The sequence below is a fragment of the Psammomys obesus genome, unplaced genomic scaffold, assembly GCF_907164565.1.
Source record: "Psammomys obesus unplaced genomic scaffold, mPsaObe1.curated_primary_1811, whole genome shotgun sequence".
Lineage (NCBI taxonomy): Eukaryota > Metazoa > Chordata > Mammalia > Rodentia > Muridae > Psammomys > Psammomys obesus.
Window position 1 is genome coordinate 11866870 of NW_026596109.1, and position 18415 is coordinate 11885284.

The following is an 18415-nucleotide window of genomic DNA, read 5'->3' on the forward strand; positions in this document are numbered from 1 at the left end:
GCAATTTATTATTATTTTTTTTTTACAAACAGCTTATATTGATTTTTATTTCATAAATAATTTAAAGAGGGTAGAAGATTCTGCCCTTCATTTAAAAATTGAATGTTTCAACATGTATTTAAAAAGCGATTCAGGATTAGGAGGATGGATAGCCATACCAGCTGTAGCTGATGTTCTCAGATACTCTTGCATTGTTTGCTGGTCTTCTAGGGAAAAGAACAATGTGGAACAGGACCTTAAAGAGAAGGAAGACACGGTTAAGCAGAGGACAAGTGAGGTCCAGGTAAGTGGGCTGTCAGTGCACTGCTCTATTCTGATGAAGGAATGTTCACGGCAAATGTATTTACTATTTGATGGACATGATATTAGGTCTAGGGAATACCTAAGATTTGCTTGACAGAGTATCTCTTTTTTAAAATGATGGTTGTTGCTCTGAATTCTGGCCTTTAAAGATCATGCTGCAGTGATAAAGCAGTATTTTTAAGCACATATTTCTAGATTTGAAAATATTTTAATGATCTTTACCTGCATACTATTCATTAAATATAACATCAGATGACTTTTTAAATATTACTACTTACTCCAATAAAATTAAATTGGATCATCATCAAAAACCAAATTTTTTTTCATGCATGTAAGGTTTTTGTCAGCTGGGAGACCTACTGTTTTCAAAGACTGTTTTGCATGTCACTGGGAGGGGGGGAAATGATAGAGAATGATTTAAAATAACATCTTACAAACTGCTTTGTAGCCAAAATGTCTGAAACTTTGTCATAAAGGGATTTAATCCATTTTTTTCTGTGTTGTATTAGTAACTTTATTAACAGAGAAGATAATAAACCTATTTCTATATGAGGAATGTGGCACAGTGTTTTAAACATTAAAAACAGTGTTGAGCAGTGTTTCCTGTGGCCATGTTACTGGGGTATGTTTTCTGAATGCTGTTTAGGAGGTTAGATGTGTGGGCACTGGGAGCAGCTGCCAGTAGGCGCTCCTGGATGAGCATTTCCTAATGTGTCACGTATGTGTTAGGTTTTCCTTCTTGTGCTCATGGTTTGAAATGGGGAGAACTGAAATTGGTTAGATCCAGCCTTTCGTTTTGCTAGAGGAGAACCATGCTAGGGTGGGGAAGATGATTCACTGAAGGCTCAAGGAAGCCAGAGAGGCTTGTATTTGGTAGTTGACTCTGATTATATGACTGCATTTATTATATTTATTGGAATTTTTCTAAAAGTGCTGTGAAAGTCAAGAGAGTTATAACCAACATTTCTCTTTCTGCTAATGAAACTGGGAGTGGGCAAGTAAACTGTTTGAATTGTGTTGTTCTGTATAATTTTAAGCATCTTGAGAAATGCAGACACTAAAATTTAATTTCGATAGTTATTACTGGACACAATATGGAAACAGAGGATAAAAATCTACAAAAGTTTTTTTTTTTTTTAATCTGAAGTATGTATAGTCACTGGTATAATCGTAGACAACATCTAGATTTAACCGGCTGCTACTCTAAAATATACAGGTTCTTGTTGTAGATGATATTTTGTTACATGAGTACATTTGTAGGGAAAAACAAACTAGATGGAGATTTCAGTAGCCAGTTTAGTACAGAACTAAAATTTATATTGTTCCTTGAATATCCTCAAACATTCAGTTTCTTACAATTATAGAAGGTATATCGTTAAGATTTCTCCATAATGTTCTTGCTCATCTCGCTTAAAGGACACTAAGTTTTGTGAGATCCAAAATGTTTTATTGGCACTTGAGATCTAAATTGGTTTTGCATAGGGTACTTCTAAGTAGGAGGCATTTCTGAACTTGCTTACTGTACAACAAGCACTGATGGCTGAAAATAAATTCACTGAAAAGTAACACTGAGATTAATGAACATTCTGGGTTAGTAGACTCATCTCTGTATTATCAATGGTAATGAGATGCTAGACCAAGAATGATGATAATTTATAAATATATGTATATATAAATTTACACATATATGTATAAATATACATGCAACTGAAATACCTCAATTGTGATCATTTTTTTGTGCTTAGAAAACGTTTTCTGTTTTCTGAAACATAAAAAGACTTAGCAAATTTGGTAACAAATGGAATTTATTGCCAACTGAATTAGCTCTGATTTACCCTTTAGTAACAAGGTACAGACTGGGAGTAACACTGCTAGTTAAAATCTGTAATTTCAACTTTCAGTACTTTCTTTTCTTTTTCTTTTTTGAAACAGGGTTTTATGTAACTCAGGCTGGCATTGAACTGTTAATGTTATTTTTATAAAACTGTGTTTGTCAGTTTTTCTCTTTTTTTAGGTTATTAATATTTATTATTGATTAAGTTTTAGTTTAACAGTGGTTATTCCTAAAAGAGCTGTATACCCAAATCACCACACAAAGACTAGGATTTATTTAATTAATCTAGAGCACAATGCTGGGCAATGATTACTCCATCCTAAACCTCTAAGCATGCATAGTTTCCTACCATTCAGAATTTCCAACATTATACTTGCTTTTAGTCATATATTAGGTCTGGTTCATCTTTCCTCCTGGTTCCAAGTCCTCCCTGCTGATCTCTGCTCTCTGACTTGTCAGTTTTTTTCTTAACCCGGCTATCACCAAATAATTGAGACTCTATTATATTTTTTAAATAAGAGTCACAGCACAAGAACCAAGCAGTTTTACTCTATTCTTAATGCTCTAAGATAATCTGGTCTCCTCCCAGCATACATCCCAGGGATACCCGCACTTTATAGCTTTGCTGCCCCAGCTCCTTTCTTGATGTCACCTGGCCATCTCCTGAGCCTGAATCCCCCACTTCCTCCTCCCCTGGCTGGCAGGAAGTCGTGTTCTCTCCCCTGCTCAGTGATTGGCTGTAAGCTGTTTAATTTCATATCAGGACAGTTGGGGGTAGTATTTATACAACATTGAGACAGGAGAGTCTCAGAACTAGGATTGCAACCAGATATGGGGATACAGAAACCAGCATTTGAATTACACAGTGGATCTAGGCCTACACTGAGCTCACTGTAGTTGAGGGTGACCCAGACCTCCTGATTCCCTTGCTTCCATCTCCAAACCGCGGCCTGCTTTCAATGCTACTTTTCTAGTTGTTCTGGTAAGCAGCCATTTCCTAGCGCTGTTGTAACCTGCAGACTCTAAGGAAATACTCTTGGCTCTGTTTTCTGACTCCACTTTCTAATGTAGGTGCTAGAAAAGAAGTGGAAGATCAGCCTGTTGTTGAGTATCCTCTGTTGTCTCTGTGAGTGTTGTTTCTCTAGCTCATAAAGAGGATTATACAGATTCATAGCTCAAGCATAAAATTAAAAGCCAAGAGCCTTAGATTTTATTTATCTTATTTTATGTGTTCTGTCTGCACATACATATGTGCACCGTGTCTGTGGGGCTTGGGGTGGGGTGTCTGGTTCCTGTAACCAGTTATAGGCAGTTGTGAGCTGCCATGCGGGTGCTAGGAAATGAGCCGAGGTCCCATGCAAGATCAGTAAGTGCTCTTAACTGCTAAGCTAGCTTGCTAACTCCCCCTGGAACTTTTGGGTTAGTCTTGTTTTTGTTTTGGTGCTGCGGATTGACCTCAAAGCCTTGTGCGTATTAGACACGTGTTCCCTCACTGAGCTGCATTCCAACCAAGATTTTGGTTTCATATTTATACGTGCTGTCTACTTTAAAGTAGAATATTGATTTTTCTAAGTTTTTCCTTCTTGTGTGGTCTGTGAGCGCACATCTTGAAATACTTTTTTTCTTTTCTTCTCCCTGCTCCCAGTTACGCTGATACTCATGACTGTTCGCCATATCTGCTCCCTGAATGCCAGTTGTATATTTCCAGGTCGCCATTTTAGTGCTTATTATTTGAAAGTCAGGCTATCTAAAATAAGCCTTGTTGGGGGGAAAAATAGCTTCAAGTTTGGACTTCCTATTTCTTTCAGTACTTTTCTTTTGCCTTACTGACATGAACACATGTACACACCCCTGCTGAGGAGACATCTCAGTGGGTACAGTGCTTGCTGTATAAGCATGAAGACCCACGCTAGAATTCCCAGGACCTCCTGAAAAGCCTGGCATTACTGCGCGCACTGAGAACCCCAGCAGAGTAGAGAGTGGTGATGGGATCACTGTGGTTTGCTGGTCACCAGTCTAACTCTAGGCTGAGAGAGACCCTGGGTCAAAGGGTCAACATGCAGAGTGATCTAGCTAGACACCTGAATCCAGCTCTTACCTCTGCAAATCTGCATGACACAAGAAAGCGCACACAGCCTGTGTACGAATACCACAAACATACAAATAAATATAGTGTCAAATATACAAGTATAATACACACACATTCCAGTCTTCCATTTTCTATTAGGAGTTTCTTGAGCTTAGAAATTCTGCTTTGGATCATATGTCTTCCACTATATTTGGAAATACATTGTTAGCTATTTAAGGAAGCTGTCCACTTAAAAATAAACTCTGAACTTATGCATGAAATTAAATATAGCACAGAAAGCACTCAGAACCCACTGGCAGGAATGGTTAGGAGCACAGTGGGCATCTGCATGTTGCTAATATTTTGTAGGTTTAATTGTTAAACTACTTCTTCAGTAGTACCTCAGACTCAGGTCACCAAGATGCGTTATTTTAGTAACTATGTGTTAAGATTTTTGTGTTTAAATTTTATTTTTGTATAGCTCCTCAGGACATGTGGTGGGGTTGTGGGTGAGTTTGTCAGTTTCAGTATCTTGAGTAGTTTCTAGAAAACAGGACATTTTCTTGAAACTTTTGTTTGTTTGTTTTGTTTTTCTGGACAGGGTTTCTCTGTGTAGCCCTGGCTGTCCTTGGCTCCCTTTGTAGACCAGGCTGTCCTCAAACTCACAGAGATCTGCCTGCCTCTGCCTCCCCAAGTGCTGGGACTACATGCACGTGTCACCACACCTGGCTGAAATGTTTGTCTGTCTGTCTTTATTTCCTTCCTTCTTTCCTTCCTTCCCTAAAGAATTATTTATTTTATATATATGAGTGCTCTAATCTGTAGATCACCTAGATGCCAGAAGAGGGCATCAGATCCCAGTATAGATGATTGTGAGCCACCATGTGGGTGCTGGGAATTGAACTCAGAACTTCTGAAAGAACCCCCAGTGCTCTTAACCACTGAGCCATCTCTCTAGCCCTGAAATTTCATTCTTAATGAAGCCAAGATTCCCAATTCGGGTAACCTTTTATCCTGAGGGAGGGGTCTTAGATGAGGCTGGCTGTGGTGTTCTAAAGTAAGTTGGTAACACATCACACCATTCTTGTGAGCTTGTTCTGGCTGCTCTCATTGCTGCCACCCACCCCTCTTCCCTCTGCAGTCATAGCACCAGGAGAGCAGTAGAGGAAGCGGAACCCACTGCATTATCCAAGTCCTAGAACCTCCCCTGCCCGAGCTGGGGTGACCCAGGGTGCAGAATGCTGGTGCCTTTATGTCTTTGTCTACTTCCAAGATGGGCAGATTGGTGCCAGAATAAAATAGCCAAGTAGACCTGGATGTAGGTACAAATACAGAAGCTGCCATGAAGAGGGTAGCCGAGTAAGTGGGTTTGTGGTAGAAGTTCTTTCTTACTCATAATGGTATATATGTTGCAACTTTTCATTTTGATTTAATTTTAAATCTGCTCACTGAAACAAAGATCCTTTGCTGTGGATTTGCATTGGAAGTCTTTTTTAATATTTTATTTTTAGCTTTTCTTTTGAAAGGTTTCTTTCTCAAGTTTATGATGTTTGCCTGAATATATGTCTGTGGACCATGTGCATACCTGGTGCTAGTGAAGAGTGTGTTGGGGTTTCTCCAGAGATGTGATACTTTCATTTTTAAAAGGGGGCTGAGCTGGAGAGATGGCTCAGAGGTTAAGAGCACTGGCTGCTCTTCCAAAGGTTCTGAGTTCAATTCCCAGTACCACCTGGTGGCTCATAACCATATACAGTGAGATCTGGTGCCCTCTTCTGGCGTGCAGGTATACATGCAGACAATATTGTATACATAATAAATAAATCTTTAAGAGAGAGAGAGAGAACTGGTTGCTCTTCCAGAAGAACCCAAGTTCAGTTCAGTTCTCAGCAACCACATGGTGGCTCACAACCACCTGTAACTCCAGGTCCAGGGAACCTGATGGCCTTTTCTAGCTTCACTCAGCACCAGGCACACACGTGACATCTATGCACACGTCACAGGAAATTTGTAAAATACAGGGCCAGCAAAACTGCTCATCAGGTAAAACCTGAGGGCCTAAATGTGATCCCTGGAATGCACATAGTTATGGGAAGACCTGACTTAAAAGTTGCTCCCTTCCCTACACTCGCATAGGCACGTGAGCGAGCACACACACATATAATGAAATGTAACAAATTGTTAAATGTAAAGTACACCAAAGCATGAGAACTAAGGAAACTTCTCTATCAGTGAATTCTTACTACCATTTGCTGTGTTTGATATATATAAATGGTTTTAGATATATGGTAATACTATACACGTCTTTTTATTCAGCTTTAAAAAGTGAGAACTGTGTCCTAAACACTTTTTCACATGGCCTTTTTAGGGAAATGATAGTTTCCTTTTTTGGATTTACAGTGAAAGAAAACATGTGTATGGTTATAAAGACTAGATATGATTAGAGAATATGAGCTTCCAGATTATTGTTAGGGTTGTGGAAAAAGAAATTGGACACATGGGGACAGCTGTTTTTTTTTTTTAATAATATATTCTTTATTAGACCACGCCCAGTCTAATAAAGTCAACTTTTTAAAAAATAACTAATTTTTTAAATTTTATGTGCATTAGGGTAAAGGTGTCAGATCTGTTATAGACAGTTGTGAGTTTCCATGTGGGTGCTGGGAATTGAACCTGGGTCCTTTGGAAGAGCAGATGGCACTCTTAACCACTGAGCCATCTCTCCAGCCCAGGGGACAGCTGTTTTACCATTCTTTTAATCCCTAAGCATTTTTGGTTTGGTCTGTGGCAGGGTGTGGGTGTGTGCATGCGTAGGGCTGTGGAGAGGAGCTGGAGTGCTCTTGAGGATTTTGGAGCACAGGGGTGGAGAGGGCTCCTGTTCCTCTTACAGAAATTTCTGCATGTGGTAGCACACCGTAGGGTTGAGAGGCTGCCTGTCTGGCCTGCTCAGGCAGCGGCATGGTAGTCGGCGTGGCTCAGAGAAACTGAGCGAAGGACAGAGCAGTTGGCCTGAGTTGGCGTGCAGGATAACGTAAGTGCTTAAGGACTTTGTTGTTTCGGTGAAATGGAGACTGAACGGTTTTGAGTGGACATGTGAGATGATTTGACACAAGGATTTGTTTACGCTTTTAAAACACTGTTTTTCTAATTGTGGTGGTATACCTGTAGTTCCAGTACTTCGAAGTTCAAGGCTAGCTATCTCTTGCTGTATGTGAGTTCAAGCCAGCTTGGGCTACATGAGGCACATTCCGCCCCAGCCCCTCCCCCCCCAAAAAAAGAGTTTTCTGAACCGACACATAGTGCTTACAGGGAATCTAAGGATGCGGTAGGACAGTTCAGCCAGTCATACAGCGCTGACCAAATGAGGGCAGCTGGCAAAACTCACTCAGACCAGCATTCCTTTTTTGTGTTGGTAATTTTGGAGGTCCTAGACACTTCCAATGCTTGATTGCTGAGAATGTAGTTGCCCTGCTGCACTACAGAACGGAACGTCAGGGTTTACTCCTGTGTAGCTCTCTATGCCTCTGCCCTCACCCCATTCTTCCCTAACCCACCCAAGGTCACAAGTGCATTCTCTACCGAATGAGACCACATTTTGCACTATTACGTGCAAGTAAGAACATAGGGAATCTGATATAAGCTGGACTTGTTCTTTTTTGGTTTTGATGCTGGTGTTTAGCCAGGGTCTTGTGGAATTTTTGATGGTGGTGGTGGTGTTTTGTTTTTGTTTTTGTGAGGCAGGGTCTCTCCCTGGTTGTCCTGGTAGTCACTGCGTAGACCAGGTGTCTTAGGGTTTCCATTGCTGTGATGAAACACCATGGCTGAAAAGCAGGTTGGGGAGCAAAGGGTTTATTTGGCCTACACTTCCACAGCACTGTTCATCAGAGGAAGTCAGGACAGGAATTCAGAGCAAGGCAGGAACCTGGAGGCAGTTGCTGATGCAGAGACCATGGAGGGTGCTGCTCACTGGCTTGCTTTCCCACAGAACCCAGGATCACCAGGCCAGGTATGGTCTCAACCCACAGTGGGCTGGGCCCTCCCCATCAATAACTGATTAAGAAAATGCTCTACAGCTGGCTATTATGGAGGCCTTGTCTTCATTAAGGTTCCATCCTCTCAGATGACTTTATCGTGTGTCAGCATACTAGACTAGCCTCAGACTCACAGAGGTCTGCCTGCCGCAGCCTCTGGAGTGCTGGGACTAAAGGTATGTGCCACCACACCTGGCTGACAAGGGTTTTTAAAGAGGGGTTTGCTAGCAAGCAGGTGGACACAAAAAGTAAGAGAAAGAGAAGTGGAAAGAGGAAGTGGTAGAAGGCTCGTGGTTGGACTAGAAGAGGGAGGTTAAAGCAGGTGTGGGGACAGAGCAAAGTCAGTCAGACATCCAAGGACCCATCTGAGTAGGCCAACCGTATATCACAATCTGGGAGAGGTGACTTGAAGACTGTAAAATTGAGTGCTTTCATCCCTTAATACAAAATATCTAATAAAACAAGACTGTGCTTTCCCTTAAAGTAGACTTAACAATTCCCCATCCTGTGCCCTAGAAGTAAAAGTGTGGGTTTTCCTATGTTTCAGGATCTTCAAGATGAAGTTCAGAGGGAGAGTGGTAACCTGCAGAAACTGCAGGCCCAGAAGCAGCAGGTACAGGAGCTCCTGGACGAGCTGGACCAGCAGAAAGCCCAGCTGGAAGAGCAGCTCAAGGAAGTCCGGAGACAGTGTGCGGAGGAGGCCCAGCTGGTAAAGCCTGGCTGCTTCCGGGGCTCTCTCCCTCCACCTTGTTCCGGGCTTAAAAAGAGGACATCCCCTAACTGTTAGCGGCAGTCTTGGCAGCAGCTGCTTCATGAAGGAGTTGGGGTGTTCATGAGGATTACGGTTCTCTGTAGTAGAAATTAAAAGGGTGATATTTTTTAAATCTTGATTGCACAAATGTTTTCTTTGCCGCCCAGTTTCTTAGTCCCATCCCCACTATCTTCCACTACCAAAATACACCGAAAGTTCCCCTAAACTCCCTTCGTTTAATTCCCTCCCCCCTCACTCATCTCCATTTACAGATCTCATCCCTGAAAGCCGAAATAACTAATCAAGAGTCTCAGATCTCCACTTACGAGGAAGAGCTGTGGAAAGCTAGGGAAGAGCTGAGTCGCCTCCAACAAGAAACAGCACAACTGGAAGAAAGTGTGGAGTCAGGAAAGGCTCAGCTGGAACCTCTTCAGCAACACCTCCTGGAGTCCCAGCAGGAAGTCAGTTCAGTAAGTGGGGCAGCAGGCCCAGGTGGCTTTGTCCCTTTGTACCTTCTCACACCTGCTCCCTCTCTATCTGCTAGCTTGTGTCTTCAGTTGTTTAATCCTTACAGTTGCCTGCTGTTCTTTTGCATAGCAGATTAGAGTAGCAACTTTTTAGTTAAGGGTAGGTTTAAATGCTGGCTCTGCCATTTATTAGGTGAATCACCTCTGAGTATCAGATTTTTTCATCTTAAAGTTGAAGATTTAACACGCCTACCTATTAGGACTGTTATAAGGATTAAATGAGTCAAAACATGAGGTAGTTTAGCCTGGTGTCTGATACATAAATTCATAGTAAATACTGTCTATTTTTATAAACAATAGCCTGCGTTGGCTGGCTAATATTAGCTTGACACAGCTAGAGTCACTGCGGAGGGGAAGCCTCCGTTGAGAACATGCTTCTGTGAGAAGGGATAAGCCTGTAAGGCAGTTTTTTAGTGATTGATGGGGAAGGCCCAACTATTGTGGGTGGGGCCATCCCTGGGTGGTGGTTCTGGGTTCTATCAGGAAGCAGGCTGAGAAAGCCATGGGGAGCAAGCCAGTGGGCAGTATCCTTGCACGGCCTCTGCATCTGTGCCTGCCTCCTGTTTGTGCTCCCATCCTGACTTCCTTCAGCTGTGCAAGTGTAAGCCAAGTAACCCTTTTCCTCCCCAGTTGCTTTGGTCATAGTGTTCCATCACAGTAGTGATAACCTAACTAAGAACAATACAACCTATTGTCTTTTCTTGGAATTCTAATGTTTAGATCAATATTGCTCATTAAAATCATTTAGTTTCCTTGTTTCTGATTTTATTATTATTTAATATATTATAACTTATTGAATTCTGCCTTTTGTGCATTATTGTTGAGTTCATTTGAATAGTTGAGGCCAAAACAGCTTTATCTTTGTTTATTGGACTTTGTGTGAATTACATTTTTTAGAGGTTACTTTCTAGGGCTCCTCTTTCCCATTAACAAATAGCACCAGAGCATAAAACATTAGCTGGTCTTAAAGTTTATTTTCACTCCCTTCCCCAACAGGAATATGGCTGATTCGAAAACTTTGTATACTAGACAGAATAATATATATATGTACACACACATATACATATAGTATGCTATATATTATATATGTAGTATATACTACATGTATGTGTATACATTATGCAATATAGTATACAAAGTTAGAATCAGCTATATATACTGTTGGATATATGTGTGTATTATTCTATACTATGTAGTATGTTGTAAAGTAAACTAAAGTATATTTTAATTTCCTGTAGCTCCACTATAGCTTCATTGCTGAATCTCCTTCTCTGTTACTTGGCTCTGTTTTCCTCTGGTATCCTGGGTCTTTCTTTTTCTAATTATACCCTGAAAGACTGCCAGTTCTCAGATACCTGAGACAGAATTCTTGGAGATCTCACAAGACTTACAAAACCAAATGTATGCATGCTGAAATTGGCAGGAGGAGTCCAAGGAAGAGATTTTTGAAATCTTTAAGTCATGCTGCATTTCCAGAGGATCCTCCTAATAGAAAGCAAATTTATCCTTGAGTGAGTCTAGGGGCATAGCTGTTTGTATGTTACATATATTTGTAGTATTAAATTGTTTTGTATTTCTGCTTTGTATTGGCAGATGCAAATGAGACTGATGGAAATGAAAGATCTGGAAAATCATAATAACCAGTCAAATTGGTGCAGTAGCCCACAAAGCATTATTGTAAACGGTGCTGCAGATTATTGTAGCCTCAGCACCAGCAGCAGTGAGACAGCCAACCTCAATGAACAAGCGGAAGGCCAGAACAACCTGGAGTCTGAGCCCATACAGCAGGAGTCACCAGTGAGTCTATGTCATGATTGCCCTCGTTCTCCCTCACACACACAGACTGATGAAGATCCATGTTGGTATGCGGGTACTTGTACTTCAGGTGTGACTCCTCAGTTGCTGTCTACTTTTTTTCTTGGACACAGTGGCTCTCACTGAGCTCTAGGGCTCAGCAATCTGACTAGGCTGGCTGGCCAGCAAGCCCCAGAAACCTGTCTGTCTACACCTCCGCTGTCCCGGAATTGACTCTACATGATTGCCGGGGGTCTAAACTCATGTCCTTGAGCAGCAAGCACTTTATCAAATAGGCTGTCTCCCGAGTCCCACAACAAAGTTTTGTTAGCATGTGTATAATATAAAGAAAAAACGTTTTTAAGGTGTATTTTAACCTTATTTATGTGTGTCTAGTACCTACAGAAGCCAGAAGAGGGTATCAGATCCTTTGGAGCTGGAGTTAACAGACAGTTTAAGCTACCTGGTGTGGGTGCTGGCGATCAGATTGGGGTCCTCTGGAAGAACAGTTAATGTTCTTAACCACTGAGCCAGCCTTCAGCCTCAACAACTGAAATTCTTTCTTTTCAGTTGTAACTACTGTACAAATGTAATCTAATTAATAATTTTTTTAAATAAATAGGGTCTTGTGTAGCTCAGGCTGGCCTCAAACTTAATATATAGCTAAGGATGTCGTTAAGCTCTTCGTTAACGGAATGTGTCTGTGGGTGGGATGAGTGAGGCGCTCACTAGTGTGCCCATGCGTGGTTGCACTAATCCATGTATGCAAGTGTAGACAGAGGCCAGAGTTCAACTCTCTTATTTTTTTGAGACAGAATCTCCTTACTGAAAATAGAGGTTGCTGTCTTGGCTTGACCTGGAATATCTGCCTGTCTTTGCCTCCCCAGCCTTGGGGTCTCCGTTATACCCCACCACGCCTAGCTTTTCCTCCTGTGCTCCAAACTGCGCTCAGTTAGCTCTTTATGCTAGTGCACCGCGTGTTTCACCCAGGGAGCCATCTTCTCGGCCCTGGCTTCGTGCCCTCGGTCCACCTGCCTCCCTCTCCCCCTGAGTGTGGCACCACACCTGGATTATAGTTGACTTTTCATAGAGCACATGTAAAAGTCAGTATTTCTGGCAGGCATAGTGGCGTGCACAGTTAAATTTTTGTCTTTTTGTTCTGTGTGCACATACATGTCAGGATGTCCATGTGGAAGTCAGAAGAAAACATGTGGAAGTCAGTTCTCTTCTTTTGCCTTGTGACCAGGGATTGAGCTCAGGTTGTCAGTGTCCTCACCCACTGAGCTGTCTGCAGTCCTAGCATACGCTTTTAGTCCCAGCTTCGGGAGCTGAGGACACTGTGAGTTCTAAGCTATCTTGGCTGTATAGTGTGATTATGTCTCAAAACAACAGAAGCACTTCTTTAGATAATAACATTTGGAGGCAGGGGCTCACTGTGTTGCCCAAGTTAGCCTCAAAATCCCCTCTGCCCAAACGATCTTGCTTCAGCTCTAGACTGAACTTCAGAGATAGCATAAAGAGCTGGCTTAGGTAACAACATTTTTTAGTTTACTTTGTTTTTTTTTACGTTTAATAATATTTTGTTTTTTGAAATTAAATTCTAATTACACACTTTACTCCTTTCCTTTCCTAACCTTTTCCACATATCCCTCTTTTTTCAGAAATTCATGGCCTCTTTTTCTTTTATTGTTTTATATACACACAGAAAGAGATTCCTAAATGTATAAATACAACCTGTTTACTTCATTAATGTTATTTGTATGTGTATGAGTTCAGAGCTGACCACTTAGTGTTGCATATAAAAAATAGCTAGTGATAGAGCATAGTGGCGAATGGTTTGCAAGAGGCCCAGGATTTGATTCCCAATACCAAAATCAATTTTAAAACACACACACACACACACACACACACACACACACACACACACACACAGAATTTAAAAAATGTTCTAGCCAGCTGTGGTGATACAGACCTTTAAATCCCAGCACCCAGGATGCAGAGGCAGGTGAACCTCTGAGTTTGAGACCAGCCTGGTTTACATAGTAAGTGCCAGGGCAGCCAGAACTACACAGTAAGACCCTGTCTCTCAAAAAAGTTGTTAAAATAATCTTACCCAAAATATCTTTATTACATTTGTGGGTGGGTGGGTATTGGCATGTTACAGTATTCCTGTGAAAGTCAGAAGAAAACTTGCAGGAGTTTTTCTCTTCCTCTAAGTGGGTCCTGGAGATTAAACTCAGGTCATTAGGCTTAGCAGCAAATGCTTTTACCCACTGAGCCATCTCACCAGCCTGAGACAAAAGATTTTTATCATTCATATTCACATATGTGCTTTTGGTAGGTGAGGAGTAGTCCTGAAATAGCACCTTCTGATGTGACTGATGAAAACGAAGTTGTGACTGCGGCTGGTAATGAGAAAGTTAGTCCCAGACTTGAGGATGACAAGCATTCAAAAGAGGTGAAGACAATTATACATTCAACTGTTCCTGTCACTCATTCTGACTTGTTCTTTGTAGCTGCAAAAATATTTACTAATTTTTCAAAGTATGTATGTGATTTGAATGTGGGTCATTTGAAGTATTATCTTTTAAACTTTCAGTTACTAAAATAATCTGTTTTAATTAAAATTATTTCTAGGAAGATCCATTTAATGTAGAATCCAGTTCACTGACAGATCCAGTTGCAGATACAAACTTGGACTTTTTCCAGTCTGATCCTTTTGTTGGCAGTAAGTAACTTTTTTTTTGTAAGTGTATCCAAAAGACCACTTTGTGATATGTAAATTATATAAGTGTTGAGGCTTCATTTTTGAGAGTATTTTTTTGCAACTAAGGAAAGCTGAGAATAAGGGGTTTCTTCTTACATTTGCTACCGGTTAAGCTTAATATTATACCATCAGGTTCTCTGATGGAAAGTTTCTTCAGAGGAGACGCCAAAGGGAAGATGTAGTCCACATTCATAAATTGTCGTTATTTAGCCCAAAATCACGAAGGTGCCAGCACCTGGCCAGGCATGGAGTCCCACTGCTATAATCCAACAGTTTGCAAATATGAGTTTAGCCTGAGCTACAAAACAAAACTGCCTCAGGAAAGCTTATGTGGGGGATGGAAGGGAGGGAGGGGGAGAGAAAAGAATAAAAAACAACAACAACACTAATTTTGAATCATTTCCAGCACGGTGACATAAACCTTTAGTCCTAATACCCAAAAGGCAGAGGTAGATAGATCTCTTGAGTTTAAAGCCAGCCTGGTTTACTTAGCCTAGGCTACATAGTGAGACTATTATCACAAAAGCAAAACTAAACTAATATAATAACGGAAACTGTAGTAGTAGATGCCAGAATCCGTTACCTTAAGATATTTCTAATTTTAGAAGCATAATTCTGGCCAGGCACAGTGGTGCACACCTTTAATCCCAGCACTTGGGAGGGAGAGGCAGGCGGATCTCTGTGAGTTCGAGGCCAGCTTGGTCCACAGAGTGAGTTCCAGGACAGCCAGGGCTACACAGAGAAACCCTATCTTCCAAAAAGTGGAAAAAAAGAAAAGAAACATAACTCTGACTAAAAGTCTATCATCTGTGTGAACTGTGTTAAATATTCCTGCTGTCAAGTTCTTTTGATCGTATTTTATTCCGAGAACTCTCCTGTGAAGCTGAGCCTGGTGTAATCCCCTCGCTTGGTGAGAGAGGCGGGAAGACCCTGTGGGCTTGAGGCCAGTCAGGTCCACATAGCTAGTGTCAGCCAGGGCTGCATAGCGTCACCTGGTCTTACACAAGGGCCTGAAGAGATGGCTCAGCAATTAAGAGTACTTGCTGCCCTTGCAGAGGACCTGAGTTCAGTGTCCAGCACCACAGGGCAGCTCGCATTCATCCGTATTGTGGCTCCAGGTCTAGAGCATCTTCTGTTCCACAGGACCAGACTTGCACATGGTGCAAAACAGTTATGTACCTAAAAAAAAGGTAAAGAGAGTCCATACAAACAAAAGATGTCAAGCCAAGGCACACGGACAGAATAACTGACCCCATAGTCATGGCAGAGATGAGCCCAAATATTAGAACCTTTAAAATAAACAAGCACAAAATTAGGTAAATGTAAGTAAAATAAACAAGCACCAAAAGGTAAATGTAAGTAAAATAAACAAGCACCAAAAGGTAAATGTAAGTTTTACACTTAAAATCTCTAGGGCTGAGATTGTGCTCAGCTGTAGAGTGCTTGGCTAGCAGGCTTAATGCTTTGTTTGATCCTTAAACTATAGCCTAGTCAGTCAGTCATAGATTCAGAACATGCACAGTTTAATAGTCATTATCACAGTCTAATGTTGGGACACCTTGGTGCTTTTCCCCACCTCAGCCCAGCCTAATTTTAAAATGGGCATAATCATTTAAACAGCTATTTCTTCAAAACACATATGCAAACAACCAGTAGCATAAAGAAAGATTTGCAACTTTAGTCAGATCCCCAATGAGATTCCACGTCATGCCTGCTAGGATGGCCGTAATCAAAGAGCAGGTGACAAATTACACTAGTGGGATATGAAATGGTTCTCTGTCTGTGGAAAACAGGCTGGGGTTTCTAGACCGGCAATTAAGCAGTGTTACTACATGACTTAATATGCACCCAGGAAAAAGAGATGCATACCCCTGCAAAAACATGGATGTCTTTTGCCTTGTTTGGGTTTTTTGTTTTGTTTTCTTTGTTTTTCGAGACAGGGCTTCTCTGTGCTGCCTAGGCTGTTCTGGAACTCACTCTGTAGACCAGGCTGCAAAAACATGTATGTCAGTGTTGAGCAACACATCATTTTTTCTCATTCATTCATTCATTCATTCATTCATTCATTCATTCATTCATTCATTTCTAATTGTGTGTGTGGGTATGTGAACATGAGTACAAAGGCATGAACATGAGTACAGAGGCAGGAGCTGGAGTTGCAGGCTTAGGTGCTAGGAATTGCTCCTTGGCAAGAGCAGTGTACACTTTTAAATGCTGAGCATTCGCTCCAGTCCTGTTTGTCTTTGTATTGTTTACTTGTTAGGGCTTCTTACATGTTCCAAGTAAAACTCTTTGACGTGATTTGAAAATACTTCATGAACAGTGTGTGTATGTATTAAGTTATTTTGAGACAAGTTCTCAATCTAGAGCCCAGGCTGCTTCAAACTACTGGCAGTCTTCTTCTTGCCTCATCCTCCTGAGTGTTGATTAGAGGCATGAGCATTTATACCCCTGCTTTTCTTTCAAGAACTTTGTAGTTTTACCTGTTAAATATAGGGCACTTGGGCCAGAGAGACATCTCAGTGGTTAAGAACATTTGGTGCTCTACCAGAGGACCTGGATTTAGTGCCTAGAGCCAACATCAGGCAGTTCAAACTGCCTGTAACTCCAGAGGTCTGATGCCCTCTCGCCTCTGTGGCCACCTGCACACATGCACACAGACACACAGACACACACAGACAGAGAGAGCACTTAACATTGTAGCGCTTTAGAGCTTCGGTTTAGTTAACTTCTCTATCTGGTATGAGGTACAGCTCTGTCTTGTCATCCAAATACTTTTTTTTTGAGAAAGGGTGTTGTTCTGTAGTCTAGGCTGACCTCAGACTCACTATATAGCCAAGGCTAACCTTGAATTCCTGATCCTTGTGCCTCCACGTCCGAATGCTGGGATTGTGATATACGCCATCACATCAGACATACGGAGTTCTGGGGCTGGAGCTCAGGGCTTTGTGCTGCCCAGAAAAGCACTCAGCCAATCTGACTACAGCCCCAGCCCCAGGACCATTTGTTGAAAAGACTGTTCTTTCACCCTTTACTTGTCATGTGTTCTTGATACTCTTGTCAAAATTCAAGTGGCCATAATGTGAGGGTTTGCCTCTGGCTTCTTTAGTCTGTGAGGGCTTTTTGTTTTTGTTTTGTTATTGTTGCCTTAGTCAAGTCTTCTTTATTTCATGAAGTACTGATGGTACTGTCTAACCAATAGCCTTGTGAGGAGACGGTATTTTGTTGGTAAAATTTTATTGTTGTGTCTTTCCCTGTAACTGCTTTCAATCAAGGCTAAGTAAATTTGATTCTTAAATTAGTTACTCTTCTGTTGCTGGGGAAAAAAAAACCATGACCAAATCAACTTATGTAGAAAGAGTTTATTTGGGCTTACTGTTCCAGAGGGTTAGAGGCTGTAATGGCAGGGTCAACATGGCAGCAGAACAGGAAGCAGAGAACAAACTTAAAAGCACAGTCTTTGAGCTCTCAAAGCCTACCTCCGTGGCACACTTCCACAAAGCCCAACCTCCTACACCTCGCCAAGAGCGACACCAACTGGGAAGCAGGTGTTGAAAGGCCAGAGACTGCAGAGGACACTTCTTATTCAGACGTCATGGTTCTAATTTGCCTGTTTATGACTTGTGTTGAGTTCAGCATTTGCTTTTTATTGTTGTAAAACTTTCCTAAGGTGATAACATAATTTTATTTACTTTGAGGTAGACTTAATTGACTTAATTGAGGTTGACGTAATTAAGTTATTGTTTAACTTAGCTTTGCTTTTTCTTTAGAAATACCCTTTTCCACAACAATAAATAATAGTATTTTATTTTTCTCTTTTTCTTTGTCACAGGTGATCCTTTCAAGGATGATCCTTTTGGAAAAATTGGTCAGTATATTTTTGAGTTTCTTCTTAACTTTTAATTCTGTTCTGCTTAATTATAAACTTATGTTGTATTTAGAAACGAGGACACACAACTTGGGTAGTCTAGGAGATGAACTGCTTTTTAGTTTTAAAGCTGCTCAAAAGCCAAGGCAAGGTACTTATATATTCTGGTATTTTAAAAAATATATATATATATGTATATATTTATATTTATATATATTTATGTATACAAATGCTCTGTTTTCACACACACCAGAAGAAGGAATCAGGTTCCATTACAGATGGTTGTGAGCCACCATGTGGTTGCTGGGAATTAAACTCAGGACCTTGGAAGAGCAGTCAGTTCTCTTAACCACTGAGCCATCTCTCCAGCATATTCTGGCGTTTGTAGAGAGTGGTTAGAGCCTTGTGAATTTGCTTAAGAAAGTGTGTGTGTGTGTGTGTGTGTGTGTGTGTGTGTGTGTGTGTGTGTGTGTGT

The 18415-nt window shown here is 41.2% G+C and overlaps 1 protein-coding gene across 2 annotated transcripts in view; it reads left to right on the top strand.

Annotated features, from left to right (window-relative positions):
* The window catches only part of Eps15 (epidermal growth factor receptor pathway substrate 15), a 102823-nt gene that overhangs the window by 65291 nt on the left and 19117 nt on the right, over positions 1–18415 (top strand). For both annotated transcript variants that reach the window (XM_055628801.1, XM_055628802.1), the window contains exons 13-19: positions 211–283; positions 8781–8942; positions 9257–9454; positions 11105–11308; positions 13647–13763; positions 13943–14033; positions 17905–17940. In XM_055628801.1, coding sequence (XP_055484776.1) covers positions 211–283; positions 8781–8942; positions 9257–9454; positions 11105–11308; positions 13647–13763; positions 13943–14033; positions 17905–17940 — 881 coding nt within the window. The remainder of the gene's footprint in view (positions 1–210; positions 284–8780; positions 8943–9256; positions 9455–11104; positions 11309–13646; positions 13764–13942; positions 14034–17904; positions 17941–18415) is intronic.